At 41.6% G+C, this 21,077-nt stretch overlaps 1 protein-coding gene across 2 annotated transcripts in view; it reads right to left on the bottom strand.

The window, feature by feature from the left end:
* Positions 1-21,077, bottom strand: part of MAML3 (mastermind like transcriptional coactivator 3) — a 395,058-nt gene that overhangs the window by 157,584 nt on the left and 216,397 nt on the right. For both annotated transcript variants that reach the window (XM_070611653.1, XM_070611652.1), the window contains exon 2: positions 4,559-6,148. In XM_070611653.1, coding sequence (XP_070467754.1) covers positions 4,559-6,148 — 1,590 coding nt within the window. The remainder of the gene's footprint in view (positions 1-4,558; positions 6,149-21,077) is intronic.

Raw genomic sequence — 21,077 nt, 5'->3', positions numbered from 1 at the left:
AGCAGTTTATGGAGATAAATAAGAGAAAACAACTTAATGAATTGAAGTGGTCACCTCTGGGAAGCAGAAATTTAGAATGGAGGGGATGAAGCGGGGGCTGAGTTTTTCATCATAAGCCCTATAGTACTATTTGACTTTCTGAACTATGCCATGTATTATTTGAATAAAATAAATAATATATATTTTAAGGAAACTAAACAAGGGGACTCCAGGTTTTTAAAGTTAAGGAAAACGTATCTTCAAAGAGATTTCCACTATGGCTGTGAATATTGGAGCTCTGTTCTTTTTGTGGAGATTTTATGGCTAAAAAGCTTATAATAGTATACTTCACAAGGTACCCAAGAAATTTTGGTAAAATAAAACTGAAAGGGGAAAACGTTTTGCAAAATATCAATATATAAAGACTCATTCTGATATAAACAGCCACACACACAGAAAACACACAGGTATAGATAGTCTATGATGTATCTAGTCTTATGATTGCAACTGCTAAAAGTTAACATCACGTTTTGGAAATTATTCACTTTCCACTACTCCATGTAGGAATTATTCCTGGGTTCTGGGCGTCCCTGTAGCCTTCCTCGACCAGCCAGCAGTCGTTTGCTTTGGTTTACTTCTTTCACAGTTGCTCCGTTGTTGTTTTGTTTGTCAGACATGGAGACTGAATTTGCCATCCCAGCAATCTCACTGTTGTTCCACTGGTTCCAGATAAGCACTTCCTATCAAAGGGTTCTTTCTAGACTTGCCTTTCCAGTTCTTCTATTTGATCTCAAAAGCAGCTCTGTTATTTGTGCTGATGCTCTCTCCATCGGAGCTGAGAATCAGCTGTAAACATATTCGTGGCCAGAACTTTGATAATTACCATGCTTAATGATTTATTAAACATCCCTATATTTACGACAGTGTTAGGTACGAGGCAAAAGATAGTGAAAACAGAGAGAGAGAGAGAGACAGAGAGAGAGAGAGAGCCTGCCCTTAAGAAACAACAAGATTAGGAAAAGATAATAGATAGACACAACCAAAGTAAGTTCTGGTTATTTCACCACGGAATCATATATTGTAAAAATTAGACAGCAATCCATAAGGTCCAATACACAATGAACAGAAATTTCAGAAGGTAAATAAAGAGAAAAGGGAGAGGAAAAATGATCAAAGAAATAATATAAGAACATAAGCCAGAGAAGATGTGAAAGCTTAGAGTGGTGGAAATTTTATTGATACTTTCATTGTCACTATTTTAGCTGAAGTTTTATAGGAATTAAGAGAAGACGGTAAGGAGTGAGAAAAGGATGTGGAGAGAGAAAGGAAATAGAGTGAGTGTGGGCAGGAGGGTGCTGGAACTCTCTCGTAAGCAGGGATTTACAACTGAGATGTGTAAATGAACAGAAAAGAATGGTATCATCTCAATCCAACTGGCAAACTGGATAAATAAGGATTTTTTTTTAAAAAGAATTAGTGAAGTATAAACTTTTTAAAAATAGGACTTCCCTTCCTTAAAAAGTATTTTTCCTGATGGTAGAATTAACATACACGTATTATAGAAAACTTAGAAAATTCGTAAAGTTTAAAGAGGAAAACAATAATCACTTATAAATTTACCAACCAGAAATAGTATTTCTAATATTTTAGTTCTTCAGTATTTTTCTATACATACTAAAAAGCACAATCTAAGTTGTAACATACAAGCTGTTGTATGATCTGCTTATTTCACTCATTTTATGAGCATCTCCATGTGATTAATCACCCATTAATATCATGATTTTCATGCACATTATTTATTTTTTAAAATACCTATTTTTGTTCTAATTTTTCACTATCATAAGTAACACCATGAGCATCATCTTTGTACATAAACTTTTGTTCAATTCTCCAATTATAAGGAATACTATGTAAATTCTGACAAGTGGAATTACTAGATAAAACATATTCAAAAATTAGAGATTTTTTTTGTTTCTACTTTTGGTTCTCTCTTTTTTGAAATTCCCAGGAACTGAGTGAATTTTGATTCATTTCTGAGAGAAATGGCATTTTCTGCAAATGTCCCAAATAAGTAAACATCTGTATAAGATTATTATCTTAAAATAAATGTTCTAGTGTTCCTGGCTTTCATTAAAACTAAGTGTTGATCCTGGTCTTTGTGCCCAACAAAGAAAAAAGTGAATTTTCACTAGCAATAGCAGCAAACAAATTTGAACTACACCTAAGTATAATTATATTTTATATATCACCTGTAATTCCTGCTCGAATTTGTGCAGTGTACTTGCATATAGTGTAATTAACTATTCGGAGAGCTATGTAAATACTGCTCCACAATCAGATAAACGCATGAAATAAACGGTATGTTTGCAGAAAGATATTCACATGTTTATATATGTATTTTGAAGCTTGTTTCAAACAGTGGTGAGTTAATATTTCATTAAAAAGCATGCCTTTGCTTGGCAGTTCTTTATGAGGTTAAGAAGTGATTATTCTAATGAGGTCTCAAAAAGAAAGATGCTGTCTACCCTGAAAGTACCTGGTGAGATGGAAGCAAGAAAGGAGGAGCCCACAGATTGAATCCAGAAAACCACCACTTTTGTTTCTTCACCTGACTGAGCCTTTCCAAACACAACCTCTGCAGCTCAAGGCTTCAGTTACTCATAGTCAGGCAAGCATAAGGACCTGAAATAAGTACCTTTAAAATTCATGTTCCAGCAAAGATAAGAACTTTGTCCCAAGTTAGCAAATTTCGAAAGACATTTAGTGAGGGTGGGGAGTGAGGATGGGTTCACACTGCACCCACATGTCTGCAGAGCCTGTGAGTTGGATTAATCATCTTTGGTCTGGCTCGTGGGAAATACTTTACTGTAGCTGGCGTATAAACTGTGAATGTAGAAGCATGATTTGTATTAAGATTAACAACAGACCATTCTGACAGCTTGCCACCTCACAAACCTCTGATGCGTCTGGCTACAACAAACATCCCTGTATATTGCCTATATTTTTGCCTGCTTCAGAACTTAATACTGAAGTGTATAAAATGTTGCACTTTCCAAAGGTATACGTTTTTTTTAATTAAACCAAGATAAAACATAAAAGTTCACATTTCAATGATGTTTTTCTACCAGCTACTGATTGCAGTGGATGTAAACCAAGCTATGTTTTTATTTCTCCAGACAGAATTTCTTTAGAGCTGGCTGGCATGTGCAGACAAGAAACCACTATGAGGTTTTGGGGTTGGAAGGCTGTAACGGACAAGAAGCAAGCCACAGAGCTCAGTCCTGTCTCTGCAGGTCGGCACCACCTTCGGCCGTGCGGCCTCCATCAAGCTTCTGGGGGTTGGCGGAGAGATGGGGCGGGGGCGCACGACGACAGACCGATGGACGGAACACACCAGGAGATACAAGATGCACACAGCTGCCTAGTGATGTAAGATCCACCTGCAAGACTTCCCAGTATTTCTAATGCATCCAGTTGTGGACACACATCCAAGCACTAGTTAGAACCTGTTTGCACATGAGAGCCCCTAAAGCAAAGACTTTTCTGCAAAATCTCCAACTACAATGCAAATGGTGGCATCCTGAGAGAATTGAGGCACATAATAGCAACTGGCAGTAAGTGATGGCTTGTGAATTACCTCAAGTTGGGGGAAGGTCAGCAGAACAATGCCTTTCCCCACTCCTCCTTTCCTTTAAGGCAGACAAAGTGATAAATTAAAGGAGAATTGGTTGCTTGCCACACTGGTCAGGCTGAGGAGAGCGAACGCTTGTCAATGAGTAGTCACTCCCCAACTGGTTGCCACTCATTATTACCACGGATCTCTGAAAGCCCTACACCCCTAAACCAGGATATCATGGAGAAAGACAGTGGGGAAGAGGAGACTTTATTTTGAGACAACGCTAAGGCATACTCATCATCAAATTTTCCTGAATTAGAGCTGAATGAATTGGAAAGCTTTTCCTGTGCTCCCAGGTCATGAGGTTGAAACAGCTTCCAACTGCGCTAGTTCAGCAACAAATGTTTGAACATTGAATGGTCTTACAAAAACCTGTCCTCCATTTCACTTTGATAATACAGAAAAACTTCCCACATTTGAACATCAAGAATCCAAATTTCCAATATTCATAATTCAGTAAGATAAGCGAGGGCTGTTCAGGGCTTTCTAAAGCCGTTGTAGGGACCCCTAAATGCTCTAGTCTTCCTACCACCCAAGTCTAGGATTGCATGACCTTAGAGAAAAGCTACAAAAGGAGCACCACGTTTCGCCATGTGACCTCTGCAGACTGCCTCCCTCAGAGTGAGAATTTTATGCAATTTTTGGTTTCTTATCTACTGTCAGCAATAAAAGGAGTTTGATTCCTAGGTATTCAAATACAGGAAAGTCTATTGTACCACCCTTTTCCATCTCTTAGAAGAAAGGAAAAAAAAAGTCAAACCTGGCAAGAACATGAGGATGTGTAGGAAGGATTTCTGCAGGTAATTAAACCCCACTACTGCCGAGGCATGGAGAGCATTACACATCGACAGTCTGAAACACACCATGAGAACTGCTTAAAGTGTGTCTCACTTTCACACTTACCTGACCGTGGGATGGAAGTGCAGCGTAAGCCATGGGCTGATTCATCACTCCTTTCTGCTTCATGAGAAGCATGCGTTTCTGGTCCTCACTCAGGTGTGCTCTGGGAGCCTGGAGCTGGGGTGGCGGCTGCTGCTGCTGTGGCTGCTGCTGCTGTGGCTGCTGCTGCTGGATGTATGGCATCAGGGGGTTTTTGTTGGGGTTGGCCATTGGTGGTGTCATTCTCTGACTCAAGTCTGCATTAAAATGGGTCAGAGGCTTAGTGTTGCCATAAGTGAGAATATTGTGCTGTTTGTTTAAGGAGTTTGTACCCAAGTTATTTGGCTGCTGATTGATCATATTCATGTGATTCTGAGGGAGGTAGTTATTCATTGTCGTCTTCTGCAGGTTGTTTGCCATTGGAGGCACTATAGGGTTTTGGTTGTTAAAGGCTTGGGGGTACATCATTGGGCTATTTGGTTTTTCTGCAGTGAAAGCTGCTCCATATGGACTGGACGGAGGCCCCAAAGGAGACCAACTTGAAGTCTGATTTGAGTGTTGCTGCTGCTGTTGCTGCTGTTGCTGCTGCTGCTGCTGTTGCTGTTGCTGCTGCTGCTGCTGCTGCTGCTTCTGTTGCATGAGTTTGGCCCTTTGTTGCTGTTGTGCAGCCATCTGTTTGAGCTGCTCCGCTGGAGACATGTCGGAGCTGGGCACAGCCACAGGGCCCGAGCCTGAACTGGCCGCTGTCACTGCTGCTGGATTAAGGAGATAACCATTTCCAGGCCGAGGTGGAGCTTGGCCTGGAGTGTGGGCTTGGTTTGGAGTTTGAGGGGACAGGACAGCACAGTTTGCTGGTGAGCTAGCGGGGTTTGGAGCTGCGGGAGTGCTGGCAACAGAAGGTAAACTAGTGGCCGTGGAGACTGTAGAAAAGGGAGGACCAGAAGAAGAAGGCCTCACCTGGGGAGATCCCATGGAGACATGTGTAAAAGGAGAGTGAGAGGGGTCACTCTTCACACTTGCACTTTCCTGGGAGAGGGGGGTCTCAGTCACCGGCTGTGAGAATTCTGGCTCCTTCTTCTCTTCAAAGTCTTCATTGAACAGGTCCTGTATGTCATCTTCAGGAACCGTGTTGGCCAACTCATCTATTAATTCTTGCCACTCCTGATCATTCAGGTTAATGTCTGAGAACAGCTTGTTCTGATTTGAAAGTGATGTTTCTGATGTGTCTATGCAAGTAGGGTCATCTAGAGGTTCTTGTTTGAGGTCCTTGCTCTGCAAGATAGTGAAGCTATCCTCCAAGTCACTGCAACCATTGACAGGAAGTTTAATCTCTGGGAGTCTACCATTCTTATTAAGATCTTCTAGAAGCCCAGGAGTGTGAGTTCCACTATTCTGCAAGGGCAGAGAAGGCTTCAGGTCAAGTTGGTGAAGAGGAGAGGCTGAAGGCAGTGGCATGTTGTTGGGCAAACTGTTGATGGCTTCCATCCCTGGGGGAATGTCCTTTCGTATTCGCTTGCTAGTTGGAGAAAAACTCCCATCGCAAGCACCATTCTGCTGGTCTCCATTAAGTGGTGATCGGGCTCCTTCCAACTTCCTTTTCACAGTCTCTTGGAGCTGGAAAAGAAACAGGAAAAAGGATGACTAAATCTCCAAGGCATAGTTTACTCTTTAAGCATGGTGATGTGTATTTTTATAAACTAACTTTTAAATGGTTTAGAATAATAGGAAAGAAATTATACTTCTAATGTCAAAATCAGCCAGGCTTTAATTCAAATTCTATGGGAAAAGGTTTTATCCAAAAGGAGAGCTCACAAGGCTAAGCTATAGGAAATAGGAAAAGACTGGAGGGTGAGGGAACAAAAGAAAAGAGATAGTACTTCTCTCATAGGGAAGAATCACGTATTATTATTTTCTAAATGAATGCTAGGGGTGAGACTTGGATCAAAATGTATCATACTCTAGAAAGATCTTAATACCTATCTTTAGATTCTTAAAGAATTCTTTAAATTCTCATCTAAGAATCTAAAGATGGGTTTAAGATTTTCAATGTACCTTAATTGAGAACATCAAGGAATTAAATCAACAATATTTTAAAGAACACCAAAAATTCTCTAAGAATATGGAATTTAACACATTTCCTGAATAGCACAGAAATGAAGATTAGAAATGAAGGTTAAAGTAACCCAAAACTTCCTTTCAGTTCTTACTTTACTTGACTTCCCAGCACCTTGTGATACAGTAGCTCACTGTGTTCTAAAAGCATGCTTCCATTGCTCTCCATAATATCACTTTCCTCCTTTCTGTCTAGTGCTCTTTCTCAGTCTCTTACGTATTCTTCTTTCTTTCTCCTAAATGATGAGATTCTTCAATGTTATATCTTAAGCTTTCTTCCCCGCTCACTCTACATGCTTGCCTAGACAATTTCATCCATTATAACAGCTTCAACTATCTTCTCTGGGCTGATGACCCCATAACAAGGTACCCAGCCCAATCTTCTCAGTTGAGTTCCATCAACTCCAATGTTCTCTTCCTGAATGTTTCATGGGCATCTAAAACTCAACACATCTCAACATTGAGCTGATTATCTTTTGCTACTCAAATGTGATTCTCACCAATGTTCTCTATCTCAGTATCTACCCAGTTACCCAAATCAGAAACCTGAGCATTCTTGAAACTCCTCATATCACAAGTCACCAACCCCTATGGATTCTGCATCCAAAATATGACTCTAATATGCCCACTTATCTCTATCCTCACTGCTACGATCCTAGGCCAGGATACCATTATCTCTTGCTAGATTGTTGCAACAGTCTCCTAACTGGTCTCTTTGCCTTGCCTCCATTTATCCATCCACTCACTCTTTCATCTATTCCTTTGTTTTGTCTTATTCTCCATCAATCTAGTCTCTATATTACCACCTCTTTCAAAAAATATATTTCCCTCCTGTTTATAACCCTGCAATGATTTCTATTGTCTTTACATTAAAATCCAAACTAAGCTTGCTTCAGCTGGCTCTTGCTTACCATTTCAGGCTCATCTTTTTGCCTCTCTGCTCAGCATCACCTCCCCATCCCTTCCCAAACATTTTCTATCAACTTTCCTGAAACTCTTTCAGTTTTTTAAGTGCGCCAAGCTTCCTTCTGCCTCTAGGGCATTGTACATGCTGTTGTCTTTTCTCGGAACATACTCCTCGCCCTCCCTCCTCCCTTCCCCTGGTTAATAGCTACTCATCTTTCACATTGGATCTTAGGTTTCACTTCCTCTATGAAGTCTTCTCTTACATCCTTTCCCCATCCTAACTACATTAGGTTCCTTCTTTGACCCACCTATACTGGGTTGGATATCCTGGAATAAGTTTTTCCAAACAACCTGCACTTTTCCTTCATAGCTTCTATCATACTTTGGGGTAATTGCTTAAGTGTCTGTTTAGTTAGCTCCAAGAAGGTAGGGACTATGGCTGACGTGCTTACTATGTATCCAAGGGGCTGCCCCCAGTGTTCAGGTTCATAGGAGTGCTTAATAAATAATGGTAAATTGAGTAAACGAGTCTATTGTCTAATTCACAGGGGCTGAAAGAGCTGAGTTTGAATCAGAGTAGGAGGCAGCCCCACTGACCACATGGATTGCCTCACTTTGAGAGTCTACATTCCTAGTAAGGGGCTCTCTTGCCCTGGAGAGTACTATGTCCACCCCACAGACTCATTTAAGAAGTCCAGTTAAGAAAAGTCTTGCTAAGTCTATGGATTTATTAACTATAAACCTAATTCATCTGGCTGCCCCCTTCCTTTCTGCTAGAAAGGGACAGCGCATGGGGTTCTGGTGAAGGAGCTTGGCATGAAGTAGGTACTGGGAAAATGCTTGCTGAATGACAAAAGGAAGACTAGTTCAGATTAGAAGAGGTTTCAGTAACTTTACAGAGTTGGAGGCAGAAGGCAGAATGACACAGGGAGGGAGAGAGGAGGCAGAGCCGTCCTCCACTTGGGCATTCTCATTTTCTTGGCAAAGGTACTGTGTATTACAGAGCAATGGAAGAGAGGAGCAGGATTCCCTGTGACTCTGCACTTTGACACTCACGTGTAGAACTGCTAAGGCTCTAGAGGAGCCCCATGTAAAATAAAACCAATCTGGGGATGATGTGGGAGATTCCAAGAAGTGCCATTTTATTGCTATTCTCTCATAAGTAGAGAATTCTATTTTAAAAGTAAACAGAAAAGGTCCTTGAGCAAAAATCCAGTCTAATCTTTATTCCTAAATTTTGTATTTTGTGTGTGTGTGTGTGAGGAAGATTGTCCCTGAGCTAACGTCTATGCCAATCTTCCTCCATTTATTATAGGGGGACGCCATCACAGTGTGGCTTGATGAGCGGTGTATAGGTCCACACCCAGGATCTGAACCTGTGAACCCCAGCCCACCAAAGCAGAGTGTGTGCACCCAACCACTATGCCAGTGGGCAAGCCCCCTAAATCTTGTATTTTTAATCACAACACTGCACCCTGTCTGCAGTCACTTGGTGGAAGCCCCTGAATTGCTGAAAAGAAGGCCCTAACCGGAACACACTGGAATTTGACTTCAAAGAAGATACTAGTTCAATCCATCATATTACATAGAAATAGCTAGAAAATTATGATATTTATTGAACAAACCAGGAAACCGTGGTTCTGATCGTAGGTATGGCAGATACCTGGACACAGCTCTAAGATATAGTGGCAAGTTCAAATATCACAGCTTCAGGGCCTAAAGGAAACAAGGCTTGAGACCCTCAGCACCATGTGAAGTGATGTTAACCTTAAAAAAATAAGCACTTGTCTTAAAAATGAACCTGACTTTATTTTAGGAAGCATAGGTCCAGGATTCTATTCTAGGCCGTGAAGGGATGGGCAGGATGGAGAAATACAGACAAATGCTCCAGTTTGTTCCTCTGTAAAGTAGTGGTGGCCGAGACCATGGAGACAGAGAGACCTGGTGGGAACCCCATGTTCTACCCCTTACCAGCCGAGTGGGCCTAGAAGGGTGAGGCAGTACACGGCAGGAATGCAGAAACAGGATCACAGGCTCTGGAGTTAGAATGCCTGCGTTCAAACCCAAGACCCTCCATCTAAGGGAAAACACATACAAATGTCATCTGGTACTTCATGACTGTTAGCTATGCTACCCTCCATTAGGAAGTGAGTTACGCGAAAGTAGGGATTTTTCTGATTTGTTCACTACTGGGTCCTTGGTAGTTCACAGTAAGATGATAAATGCCTATTGAATGAATTAATCCTGGAAAACTTATTTAAACTCTCCTAAGCCTTGGTTTTCTTATCTGCAAAATGGGTTAATAATATGTAGCTCACAAAGTTACTGTGAGGACGAACCCAAATGAAATAATGTGGAAAGCACTTAGCTTCATGGCCGGTGTCCAGTAAGCACCCACTAAGCCTTAAGCTATTACTATTTTAAATTCAGTGATACCAACAGCCACAATTGCAACTGAGATAGATTCCTTTCTGGATCTCTGAAATACAAATAGGTAGAATGATAATATTTCTGTTCCCTAGCCGGTAAAACCTGAATGTTTTCCAAGCATCTGGTGTAGCTTTTTTAATATGAACAACAAAAATCAAATTTGCAATTCAAGCCCAAGTCCAAGTGCTAATGCATTCGTGTCCTAGATTGTAGAACAGCACTGGATTGTTGAAGTTCAAATCAAATACATTTCCAGCATGTGACCTGAATGGAGCTGCTGAGTACTTCCTTTTCCTTGAGGGCTGAAAGTTTTCCACCGCTGGCCCCTTTAACCCAAATCTTGACATATTTTTTATGTATCAGCATTTGGGACTATAGGAAAGACATCACTGAAGATGCTATGTTATGGTTTTTATGTTTTGTTTAGTTGTGTCCACAATAGCAGAGCAATCTTAGCATCCCTACTGTCTGTCTCATCATCCTTTGCTCTCTGGAAAGGTGGTCTGAGAGTCCAACTCTCTCCTTATGTCCCTCTTGGGAGATAGATGGAGAGTTGGCAGGAAGAAATAGAAGCTGAATGCTGGAGAAGGCTGAGTAACTCGCAAGTTGTAACTCTCTGCTCAGTGAGCATGAGAACGGCTGACTGCACATGGGGAATGTCCTTGTGAGCTCCCCCACACTCCAAGGACTAAGGTTAGAATCTCATCCCAAATAGCCTTATCTTAAGAAGTCCTTGGCCCCTCTGCCTTACAAAGCTGGAAGCCTCTTAGTATGATTTGTGCCCTTGAGGGAGAATCACAGAAACTCTTTACTGAGCATCAGCTTCCTTGCTCCTGTATTGCTATTATTACATATAAATGTTTTCTCCCATTAAGGGAAGCTGTGGTGCCAGGAGCTGAAGTATGCTGTTCATCCAATGCCTATGACAATATGTGCCACTATCACGTGTCAATTACTCTGAAGGAAACAATTCCTCTTCCATAATGGCTCTAGCACAGGTCTCTTGTCTACAGAGTGGCTTGATGGCTTGCATTTCTACGAAACTGTGTGTGTGTGTGAGTTTGTGTGTGTGTGTGTGTGTGTGTGTGTGTGTGAGAGAGAGAGAGAGAGAGAGAGAGAGAGAGGGAAACTGAGAGGCGGAGAGAGAATGGTTTGAGAGAGGTGATATGACACCCAGACCAGTTGTAATAAGAACAGCTGTGCCTTTGGGGTTATAAAGCACTTTCACATAGGATCGTATTTTATCCTCAGAGCAAACCTTTGGGACAGGTCATGTACTGCTTTGATAGTTCAGGGGAAAGGGCAGTATTTTGGAGGCAGTAGAATGGGGAGGGGTGGGTGACACACATAACAAGGAAGAACATGGCTCAGATTACCAGGTCTCTGCTGACATAGAGGGGCCTCATTCCCAGCAGGTTATTAGGGGTTCCCTGGCCAGCATGTCCATGGTAAAAAGATTCTTTCTCCTTTAGGCTTTTTTTTTTTTTTAAAAGTATAGTTGACATTCTTCCTTTAGACTTTTAGCAGTGTTAGTAGGTTCAAAAATACTCTTTATTGCCTTGTCCCTGATTTTGCATGAAATTGGGCAGGATCACAGAGCTTGGGAATAAAGATGATGATATTACTATTAATAATGAAGATTTTAAGACAGAAGACATGACTGTAAATCATCAGATTCCTTGTCTCCTACTCCCAGTGATTCTAAAAGAAAGGTTTTATTATAACCATGTTATAGAGAAGGAACTTTAGGCATAGTGAGATTAAGCACTGTGTCCAAGATTACACAGCTGAGGTGGAAGTGGCTCAACTTGGATTCAAACTCAGACTCAGGTCTGACTCCACAGCCCACACTCCAGCCTCATGCCGGATGGCAAAGCACAGTCACGCCTTCATCAACGGCACCGGGCTCCAATGCTAATCGTGATCATGCCCTCTCAGATTGTTTTCCAGAATCATCCTTGATTCCACCCACTCCCTACCACCTACACCCAATTAAACCTCAAGAACTATCTGTTGTTATCATTAATGAGTTTTATTCTCATTTTCCACCCCCAACGCCACTACCTTAGTTCAGATCTTCCACAGTTCTTTCATGGATTTCTGCAGCAGCTTCTGACAAGTCTCTCTGCCCCAGCCTTACCTCCCCCCCAACCCATTCTCTGCTTTGTGGCTGTGATTTTCTTTACAAAACTTGAACCTGATCATGCCCAATACTCACTTGCAGCTTTTCTGGAGCTGTCCACTACCTTCAGCATCATCTAAGCTCAGCACACAGGCCCTCCACAACTCGATCCTCATCCCTGCTTACCTCCCCAGTCTTCGCTATCACCTGTAACGTTCTTCCCCTCCACTTGCCCTCCAACACCAATCAACTCTAAACCTTCCGCTATACTCAATTATTTGCAGTTCTCAGGACACACGATGTTTATTCTCTGTCTCGCTCTGAGCCTTTGCATATGTTATATTCTTAATCAACTTCTTCACCTGAACAATTCTATTTGTCCTTCACGATTCAGTTTAGACATTACCTGCCATACAGTCTCTTTTGACAGGCCCTCCCCACAACTCCTGATCTTGGAGACCCTCCATTGCTCCCATGGCATCGTAATACACACCATACTATAACTGCTTTCCTTTCCCTCATGGGCTTGTGCGAATGAATGAATGCTAAGAAGATCTCTCAAATAACCACACTGAGTCTATGTAATTGATCTCCAAAGCAGGAACTTGAAAATGTTGGCCTGCATAATGTTTTCATGACATTTGAGTAAATGTACAATTTATTCTAGTTATTTTCTAAATGTTGGAAAGGGCTCGAGGACTGTCCCATCCTTAATATTTTCGAGGACTCTAAGAGTCCAGGGAATCTATGTTGAGAACAACTAGAGAGCACATAAAGAGACTTGTGTAAAGGAAAACTGAAACTGAAACGCTGAGCCTTTATGTGACATTACCAAGGTCATGTGTTTCGATATAAATGTGAACTCAAAATGCTGGATACTTTCATAGCTGAATTTTAAATTTCCATACAAAGGCTTCAAGTGGTTTTCATCCAACAATGTACCCCCTCCAAACAAACGTGTGAGTGAGTTTCCTTTATCAACTATTAAACACACAACTATTTCCCAAGACTTGAAGATGAATTGGAATCTCAGCTTGCAGATGCTCGAAGAGAACATTTTGGTCATTTTGATCTTCTCTGGTCAAACCAGAAGATGATTCACTGAATCAATTTTCACATGGTTATTCTCTTTCATTCTATCAGCAGATAATAAGCATGTGAACCCATGGATACATTTGACTTGCTTATTTAATGTTATTTGATGAGTGACCCAGAATACTCATGTGTTAGATATTTTAATTAGTAGAATATGAACAGTGTGCAAAACACTTCCAGAACTGTCTTTTAGATTTAAGCACCCTTAGAAAGGATCTTTTGAGGTTTATTTAGAGGTTCAATTATCTAGACCAGTGATTATCCAACTTTAAAGTGACCTGGGAGGCTGTTTAAAAATAAGATTTCTTGGTTTCAATTCCATAGTTTCTGATTTCCTAGCTCAAGATGGGGCCCAGATTGGGACACAGGTTGGAGGCACAGTATCTAAGGTAGTTGGTCCAGGATATCCAGTTTTGTTTTTCTTTTGTTTTGGTGAGGAAGACTGGCTCTGAGCTACATCTGTTGACAATCTTCCTCTTTTTTGCTTGAGGAAGGTTGTCCCTGAAGTAACATTTGTGCCAATCTTCCTCTATTTCATATGTGGGATGCCACCACAGCATGGTTTGACAAGCGGTGTGCAGGTCTGCACCCAGGATCCGAACCTGCAAACCCTGGGCCATCAAAGCAGAGTGCGCCAACTTAACCACTACATCATTGAGCCAGCTCCCAGGATGTCCAGTTGTTAGAAATTCTGACCTAGACTAATACTTCTATTGGAGTTCTGACATTTTGAGGTTGTTGGTTTGATTATTTTTTTAATACACAGACGCATATAAACCCAATGTCAATATAGAATGTTCCTGAGTTCATTGGTGATACTCCGGGACAGCTTATAGACAGGACTGAGAAACAATGCTCTAGACTGAGAGATTCTGAACCTCAGGGGATCTTGAGTTCTGCAGAGGCTTGCTGGATTTCTATAGGACTTTTCATGACAATGTTTCTTTTTTATATTTTAGGTTTCTCTGAGCACAGGAGTACCCTAGCCCATTTTCTCCCTCCATGTCATAGACTCACCTTTGCCTTTCATTGAACTGAGGCATGCCGTGTGCCTGGGTGCCAGGTGCTGAGGGGGGGCTTATTCCCAAGAACAAAGATCCACCAGAAAGTGAGCACATGTCAGACACGTATTGACAGAGGTTGAGCATGTCTGCTTTAAGGAGATCTACGTGAAGAATAAAGCAACACGAAAAGAAAAAGGGAAATCTTATCACGACTCCTGAAGTCTCCCTTGTCAGTCTCATACACCCCTAACATTATTTTAGAGAGAAAACAACTTTACTACATAATAGAAGTCATATGAATTAAACACACACACACACACACACACACGTTATTTCCTTGACAGCCAAGAGCTTAAAACCTCTACTTGCGACCATCCCAGAACACAGCTTCTCTGGTTCTCTGGACCTGGTCAGTAGGAAATATTGGGTCTCTGGAGGGGATGTCAGCCATCAGCAGTTAAAAAAATCTCCATTCTAAAATGCTCCAGGATACCATTGGGGAATGGGGGGGGGGGGTGGAGCAAAAGGGGTGACTAGGGTCACATGTGAGGGGATGCACTATAATTAGTGTTCGGGTGGTGAACATGATGTAATGTATACAGAATTTGAAATATGATGTACATCCGAAAAAAATAAAAATTAAAATAAATAAATAAATAAATAAAATAAAATGCTCCAGGAAGAAAAAGATCATCTGAAAAAGGGGCTTCATCCTCCTTTTTCTGGGCTTCTGAAACCTCAGCTACAGAGGCCCAAGGGAATGCTGGGGAACTGCTGAGCCCCCAGCCCAAGGGGGGAACAGCACAATCCAGAACATTCTGGGGAACTTTGAGGCTATTTTTATAAAGGAGCATGATTGTTTTCCTTTTTGCTATAAGTCAGATTTAAAACTCTATTCCCAAGCAGTCTCAGCTGTACAAAAGAGTGGTCGTACCTCTTGTCAGTGTCTGGAACACGAAGCCTCAGCCAATTCTAGCTGCGAGATGCCACAGTAAGAGAGTCTTTAAAAGCATTTTAAATCTTCTTTTGTGTGGCTGAATTTTTAGGTATGCTTTTATCCTTTAGTTATTTTTTAAATGTGTAATAAGCACCAACTGAACGCACAGCAACACATTGAGAACGGATGGTAAAACATGAGGAGCAGTGGCAGTCAAGCCCTTGACATTCAGAAAGGCTGAGTCCTGCAATCTCCTCAAATCTCCATATTTCCAATACGTAGGTGTTCATACAGGCTCTTGGCTTTCTCTCGATTGAATGAATAAATTATATTTTCATCACAAGTCACAGGAATCCTGTGTGCTCTTTATATCTGAAGTTACAAAGTTTTTCATAAGCTCCATATGTGTAGTTCGAATTGGTGTTTTAACAAAATTATTAACGACTCATTAAAACCAAGACTGTTATCTCTGCAATGGCCAGGGTGATTTTCAAGTCTCCTCACATAGTTTTCAATAGAAAGCTCTAAACTTCTAAGTTTTTATCAGAGAATTTGATTCACTGCTTACTAAATATTTCAAGATTCTATTGTCATTTAATGTTCTAATTGGCTGAGAGCTTACCATGTATCAGGGACCAATCTAAATGCTGTACATTGTATTACCTTGATTAATTTGATTAATCCTCACTGTAACCCTATGACGGATGAGGAATGAGCTCAGAGAGGATAGTAATTTGTCCCAGGGCACACAGCAGCACCTTACTTCGTTCCACCTACCTCTCAAGTCTGTGTTGGCACCTACTCTGCTCTTCTGTGTCTGATGACTCCTCTCCTGATCAAACATGAGTAAATCTTGCTTAGAAATTCTGGGAAAGTGTTTTAGACACCTGTGTCGTGACGGTCTAAGGAGAATGTGTTTGTGTCTTTGAGTCAGATCTGCCTGATTCACAGAAAAGCGTAGCGCTCCTCTACAACGAAAGATGTTACTCTGCAAATTTATCGTGTGTTTGAGAAGGGATGATAGCTGCAGCCCTGAAAACTTCAGGAGGGAGCAGATGTGTGCATCCCAGGGGCAGCCTCCTTTACTCAGTAGCTTTCTGTAGGAAAAGCTCCACTGAGATCTGCAGTTGCCATCAGAATTCCACAATCTGAACCCTGAACTGCTCTGTCTTTTCTTATCCATAAACACACACACATATTACATCACATTTATTTTTAAGGACAAGAAACAATTTCCTTAGGAATATCTCCTGATATCTCTTACTAGAAGTCATGCATACATTATCTATTCAAACGCGTCTGTATGCATGACCTTGTATTACAATCTGAGATTCCTAATGGGATTTCATTTAGAGCTGTAAAGAAATGACGGTGAAGGAGGTTGATGAGGAAGAAGGGAAAACCATAGGGAGGAAGTGAGCAAATGAAAAGATCAGATCTTATCTGCATCATTCACAGCTGGAGACTTAAACGCCAGCAACACAGACCAGAGAACAGGCATGTTGGAACTGAGCATGAGGTTTCGATTTGTTTGTTTTCTGGGAGCAGGGAGGCGGGAAGGAGAAACACTTCAGGGAGGCTAAGTACTTTTCTCTCCCTTGGGTAGGAATCAAGACTATTTTTATTTCACTGTTTACTCAAAATGTCCCTTCTTTTCAGAGAAATTCTCAGTTTTGTTTTTAGCCCCTTCCAGGAGTGCCTCCACGGCTCTGAAGTCGAGCACCAGCTTAGGGAACGCAAATAGCCCACAGCGCCCAGACCTGACGCTGCTTTTGAATAATATCCCAGCACGTGTTTATCTCCCTGTGGAAAATCAAAGTATTGAAACAAGATCTCCTAGTCTATAAAAAGCCTTGTTTCCCTCAAAGAGGTCAGACACTGCTCTTCCTTGTGAGTTGTAGTTTGCATAAAGCAAAGCTAAGAGATACCTCCTGGAAGAGAATTTTCTTTCTCTCTCTCTTTCTCTCTCTCTCTCTCTCACACACACACACACCCATCTCATTGAGTGCGCAAACAGGACCTTATTCTCATTTCTACATAGTGCCTGACTTCCAAACCTCCATTTCATAGCAGGTGTTTACTCCAAAGCTGAAAGCTAACGGACTTGCCTTCATTTACCAACAAGGGGATTGCCATTATTTACATGTCTTTAGAGTAACTGTTCACAAATAGGAGACAAGGCAGAACTAGAGGATTTTCCTCTCCAGGATGAATCACCCGTGGGTGAAGATGTCCACATGTAGACAGGCGCATTCCCACATTTAGGCAAACATGGGGTGATTTCACTGCCTCTGAAAATGTTCAACCGGGCAGCAGCGTGCACAGCACCACGCACTCAATCCATAAACAGCAAAGCTTTCATCTGTGGGGAGAAGCTGCGTGGCTCCATCCCACCAGCTGAAATTCATTTCTCAAAAGAAATTAGACCAGGGTACTGTTGTTATAGCAACAGTCGGAGTCACTTACACAGCCTCTTCCCCACAACCTCACTCTGACTTCTGTGGGCAGCGATTTCAATTATGTTCAGAGAGTGACCAAGGTTGGGCCTACGTGGACCCTTTCTTAGCCCTTTAAGGAATGGAAGTCTAAATCCTGGACAGCCAATGTGAAGCTAAAAGACAAGACTTGATGGTGTTCCACAGAGTTTTCCCAGTCCTGAAGGTCGATGAGCAGTGAAGGTCAGAGGAAAAACTTTGGACCTGACGTTTTTATCTCTTGGGTAGGAAACTGACATGTGACCTCTGAATTTCCTGGGGTTAACCAAGTACCAGCCATTTCAGAATGGGAATTTCCTGTGAGGACAGTAATACTGGCAATTAACCATCATGTTACTCTAAAGTATTTTCAGTACTTTAGTCCTCTAGGACTTTATTCTTGGAGGTGTGGAATTCCCAAAATAACAGCCCACTCCAACCCCTGAAAACAACAAGCAACTCCAAAATGCCCCTTTCTTAACGAAGATGTATACTCATTACCAAATCTTTAAGGAAAATAACTTTCCAAAGGAGTCCGCAATGTAGCAGTCTACATTCACCCCAGGGATATATCAAGGTGGTAAAAATCTATGAAGCCAGTGCTCATGACCAATGTTATGGGCTGAATTGTGTCCTCCTCACTCATATGTTGAAGCTCTAACCCCTAGTACCCCAGAATGTGAGTGTATCTGGAGATAAAATGAGGTCATTAGTGTGGGCCTTAATCCAATCTGACTGGTGTCCTTCTAAGAAGAGGCAATTAGGACACAGATACACACAGAAGAAGACCATGTGAAGACAGAGGGAGAATATGGCCATCTACAAACCAAGGAGAGAGGCCTCAGGAGAAACCAGCTCCGCTGACACCTTGATCTTGGACTTCTAGTCTCCAGACCCGTGAGGAAATGCATTTCTGTTGTTTAAGCTACCCAGCCTGTGTGCTTCTTTGTTAGGGCAGCCCTAGCAAACGAATACAATTAATCATCTGATTTAAACATATCTCCGTCCTCTCAGTGTCTTCCATAGTTATGTACTCGGTAACTATTTTAAAGGAATATCTTGCACAAATCTGTTCATGTTTTGATTCAACTAGCAGAACACCTACTGTGTGCTGGCTTCTATAGCAGGCAATAGGGATGTACTAGGGAACAAAATTGTGTCTTTGACCTCAAGAGCCCTCAGAGTAAAAGGGAAAGAAGCAGATGACAAGGACAAGGTCATTTGAAGCAGGTGCCTGTGCTGTGGGAGCACAAAGGAGGGAGTGCCACTCAGTCCAGATGAGGTACGGCTTCCTGGAGTGACTGATACATAAACTGAGACTTCAAAGATTTACAGTGAAGTGAAGACATCGGAGGAGAAGAAGCTATGGCTACTAAGTGAAACCAAGTGGTTGTGTCTGGCTTGAGCCAAAGTGCAAGGAAGAAGCGCTGAGAAACCAGGCTGAAGAAGAGCTATATAGATCATGAGGGGCTTGTCTGCCATGTGAAGAAGTCTGGACTTTATCCAGAAGGCTTTGAGAGACACGAGAGGAAAAATAGTCATAATGCTAACTTCTGATTTCGTTGTGATAGAAGTTGGTTGTAAAAGGTAAAATATTAGAAGTGACCTGTACTAGTTTGCTAGGCCTGCCACAACAAATACCACAGACTGGATGGCTTCAGCAACCGAAATGTATTTTCTCACAGTTCTGGGGGCTAGATGTCCAAGAGCCAGGTGGCGGCAGGGTTGGTTTCTTCTGAGGCCTCTCTCCTTGGCTTGCAGATGGCCACCTTCTCGTGGTGTCCTCACATGGCCTTTCCTCTGTGCATGTGGATCCTTGGTGTCTTTTTGTGTGTCCAAATTTTCTCTTCTTATAAGGATATCAGTCAGATTGGAATAAGGCCTACCCCAATGACCTCATTTTAACTTCATCACCTCTTTAAAGGTCCTATCTCCAAACACTGTCACATTCTGAGGTACTGGGGGTTAGGGCTTCAATATGTGAATTTGGGGGGGGGCGAGGGAGAGAGAATTCAGCCCTTACATGATCCAATATCATTCCCTGTATAGCTAATTAAGCAAATTGTGAAAGCCATCCTTAACTGATGAATCAATACGACACAGACGTGGTCTTGAGGCAAGTAGCTCAACCACTGCTATTTGGTACAGAGCTTAACAATATATATATATTTTTAAGTGTTTGTCTCTCAATTATAATTCCAAATTCAAAATATATTTCACATTCACCCCTTAACTACTAGCAAAGAAGTATAGTCTGAGATGACTCTAAGCAAAGCATGGGAGTAGGCAGAAGTAGCCTGCCATGATTTGGGAGGCTCTAAATAATGACTGTTTGTTCCCTAAGGCTTAGTAAACGTTCCTTTACATTGATAATCCACCTAAGCCTCAGAGAGACGCACAGAGGGAAGACAGAGGCACAAGAGCCTAGGGCCACAACAGTAATTCAGAAGAAGAACAAGGAATGACAGTCAGGTATTCCTTGCTCCAGCCTGATGCCCAGTGCAATATATCACGCTGCCCATAACAGGTTCAGAGTTTGTCAACTTTCTGTTCAAATTGCAGTGCATTGTAAATGTACTGTAACAGTGCAGAGTCAAAAGTACGTATTTCAATGGTTTTATCTTTCTTACCTAGCCATCCAGATATTATTTATGCAGTTTCCATTATAACGCCACAGTTAAGTTTGCATAATATTTTCTGTAAAATACTACTTTTGCATGGTTATGGCTCTCGAAAACTCCCCTGAGACAGAATTTTTTTCACCTTGGCCTCAGTTCAGAAGTAAATTTTTTTTCTAACAACAAACGATGACTTTAGGGATATTTTTGAAGTTACGTGAATGCAAAAGAAAGGAAGATTTTTTCCTGCAATGACTATTTTGTTACCTTTTGTCCAATCAAACACCACAAATCAAAAAGAGCCGAATATAAAGGCATCAAGCAAGGCAATGTAATAGATTTCACTGAAGACTGCCCACACTGCCTGATTTAACTAAATGAGGTTTGCATTCACATGCTTATCAGTATTTAAAAATACCCTGAGTGTACACAACAGAAAATGTCAGGAACTCAAAAAGCAAAAATATGCATGTGGCGTTTTCCAGATCTCACTAAAGCACAGCAACTAAACGAACTTAATTATGTGATCGGGCAGCCGTTACTTAACCTCTCCAGACCTTCGTTTCCTCAATTATAAACTGAGCGGGCTGGACTACCAAGGCTCCAAGGCTTGTTCCAGCTCCAACAGAGTCTCTATTTGGACTCCGAATTCAAATCAATGACTCACTTTCACAATCGCCCTGGAAGGCACTGTTAACTCAGATGCGCAACTGAACTTGGCAGGTAGTTATCGAGTAACTAAGATCCTCATTTTAAGTCAGAGAGCAAGAATTCATTACACTCTTCTGCAAAGGTTTCTTGGTTTTAGCAAATTTCAGAGAAAAATTAAACAAACCCTAATCATA

This window comes from Equus przewalskii, chromosome 2, assembly GCF_037783145.1.
Source record: "Equus przewalskii isolate Varuska chromosome 2, EquPr2, whole genome shotgun sequence".
NCBI classification, from domain to species: domain Eukaryota; kingdom Metazoa; phylum Chordata; class Mammalia; order Perissodactyla; family Equidae; genus Equus; species Equus przewalskii.
The sequence above is the reverse complement of the archived record's forward strand: the minus strand, read 5'-3'. Positions and strand labels throughout refer to the sequence as shown.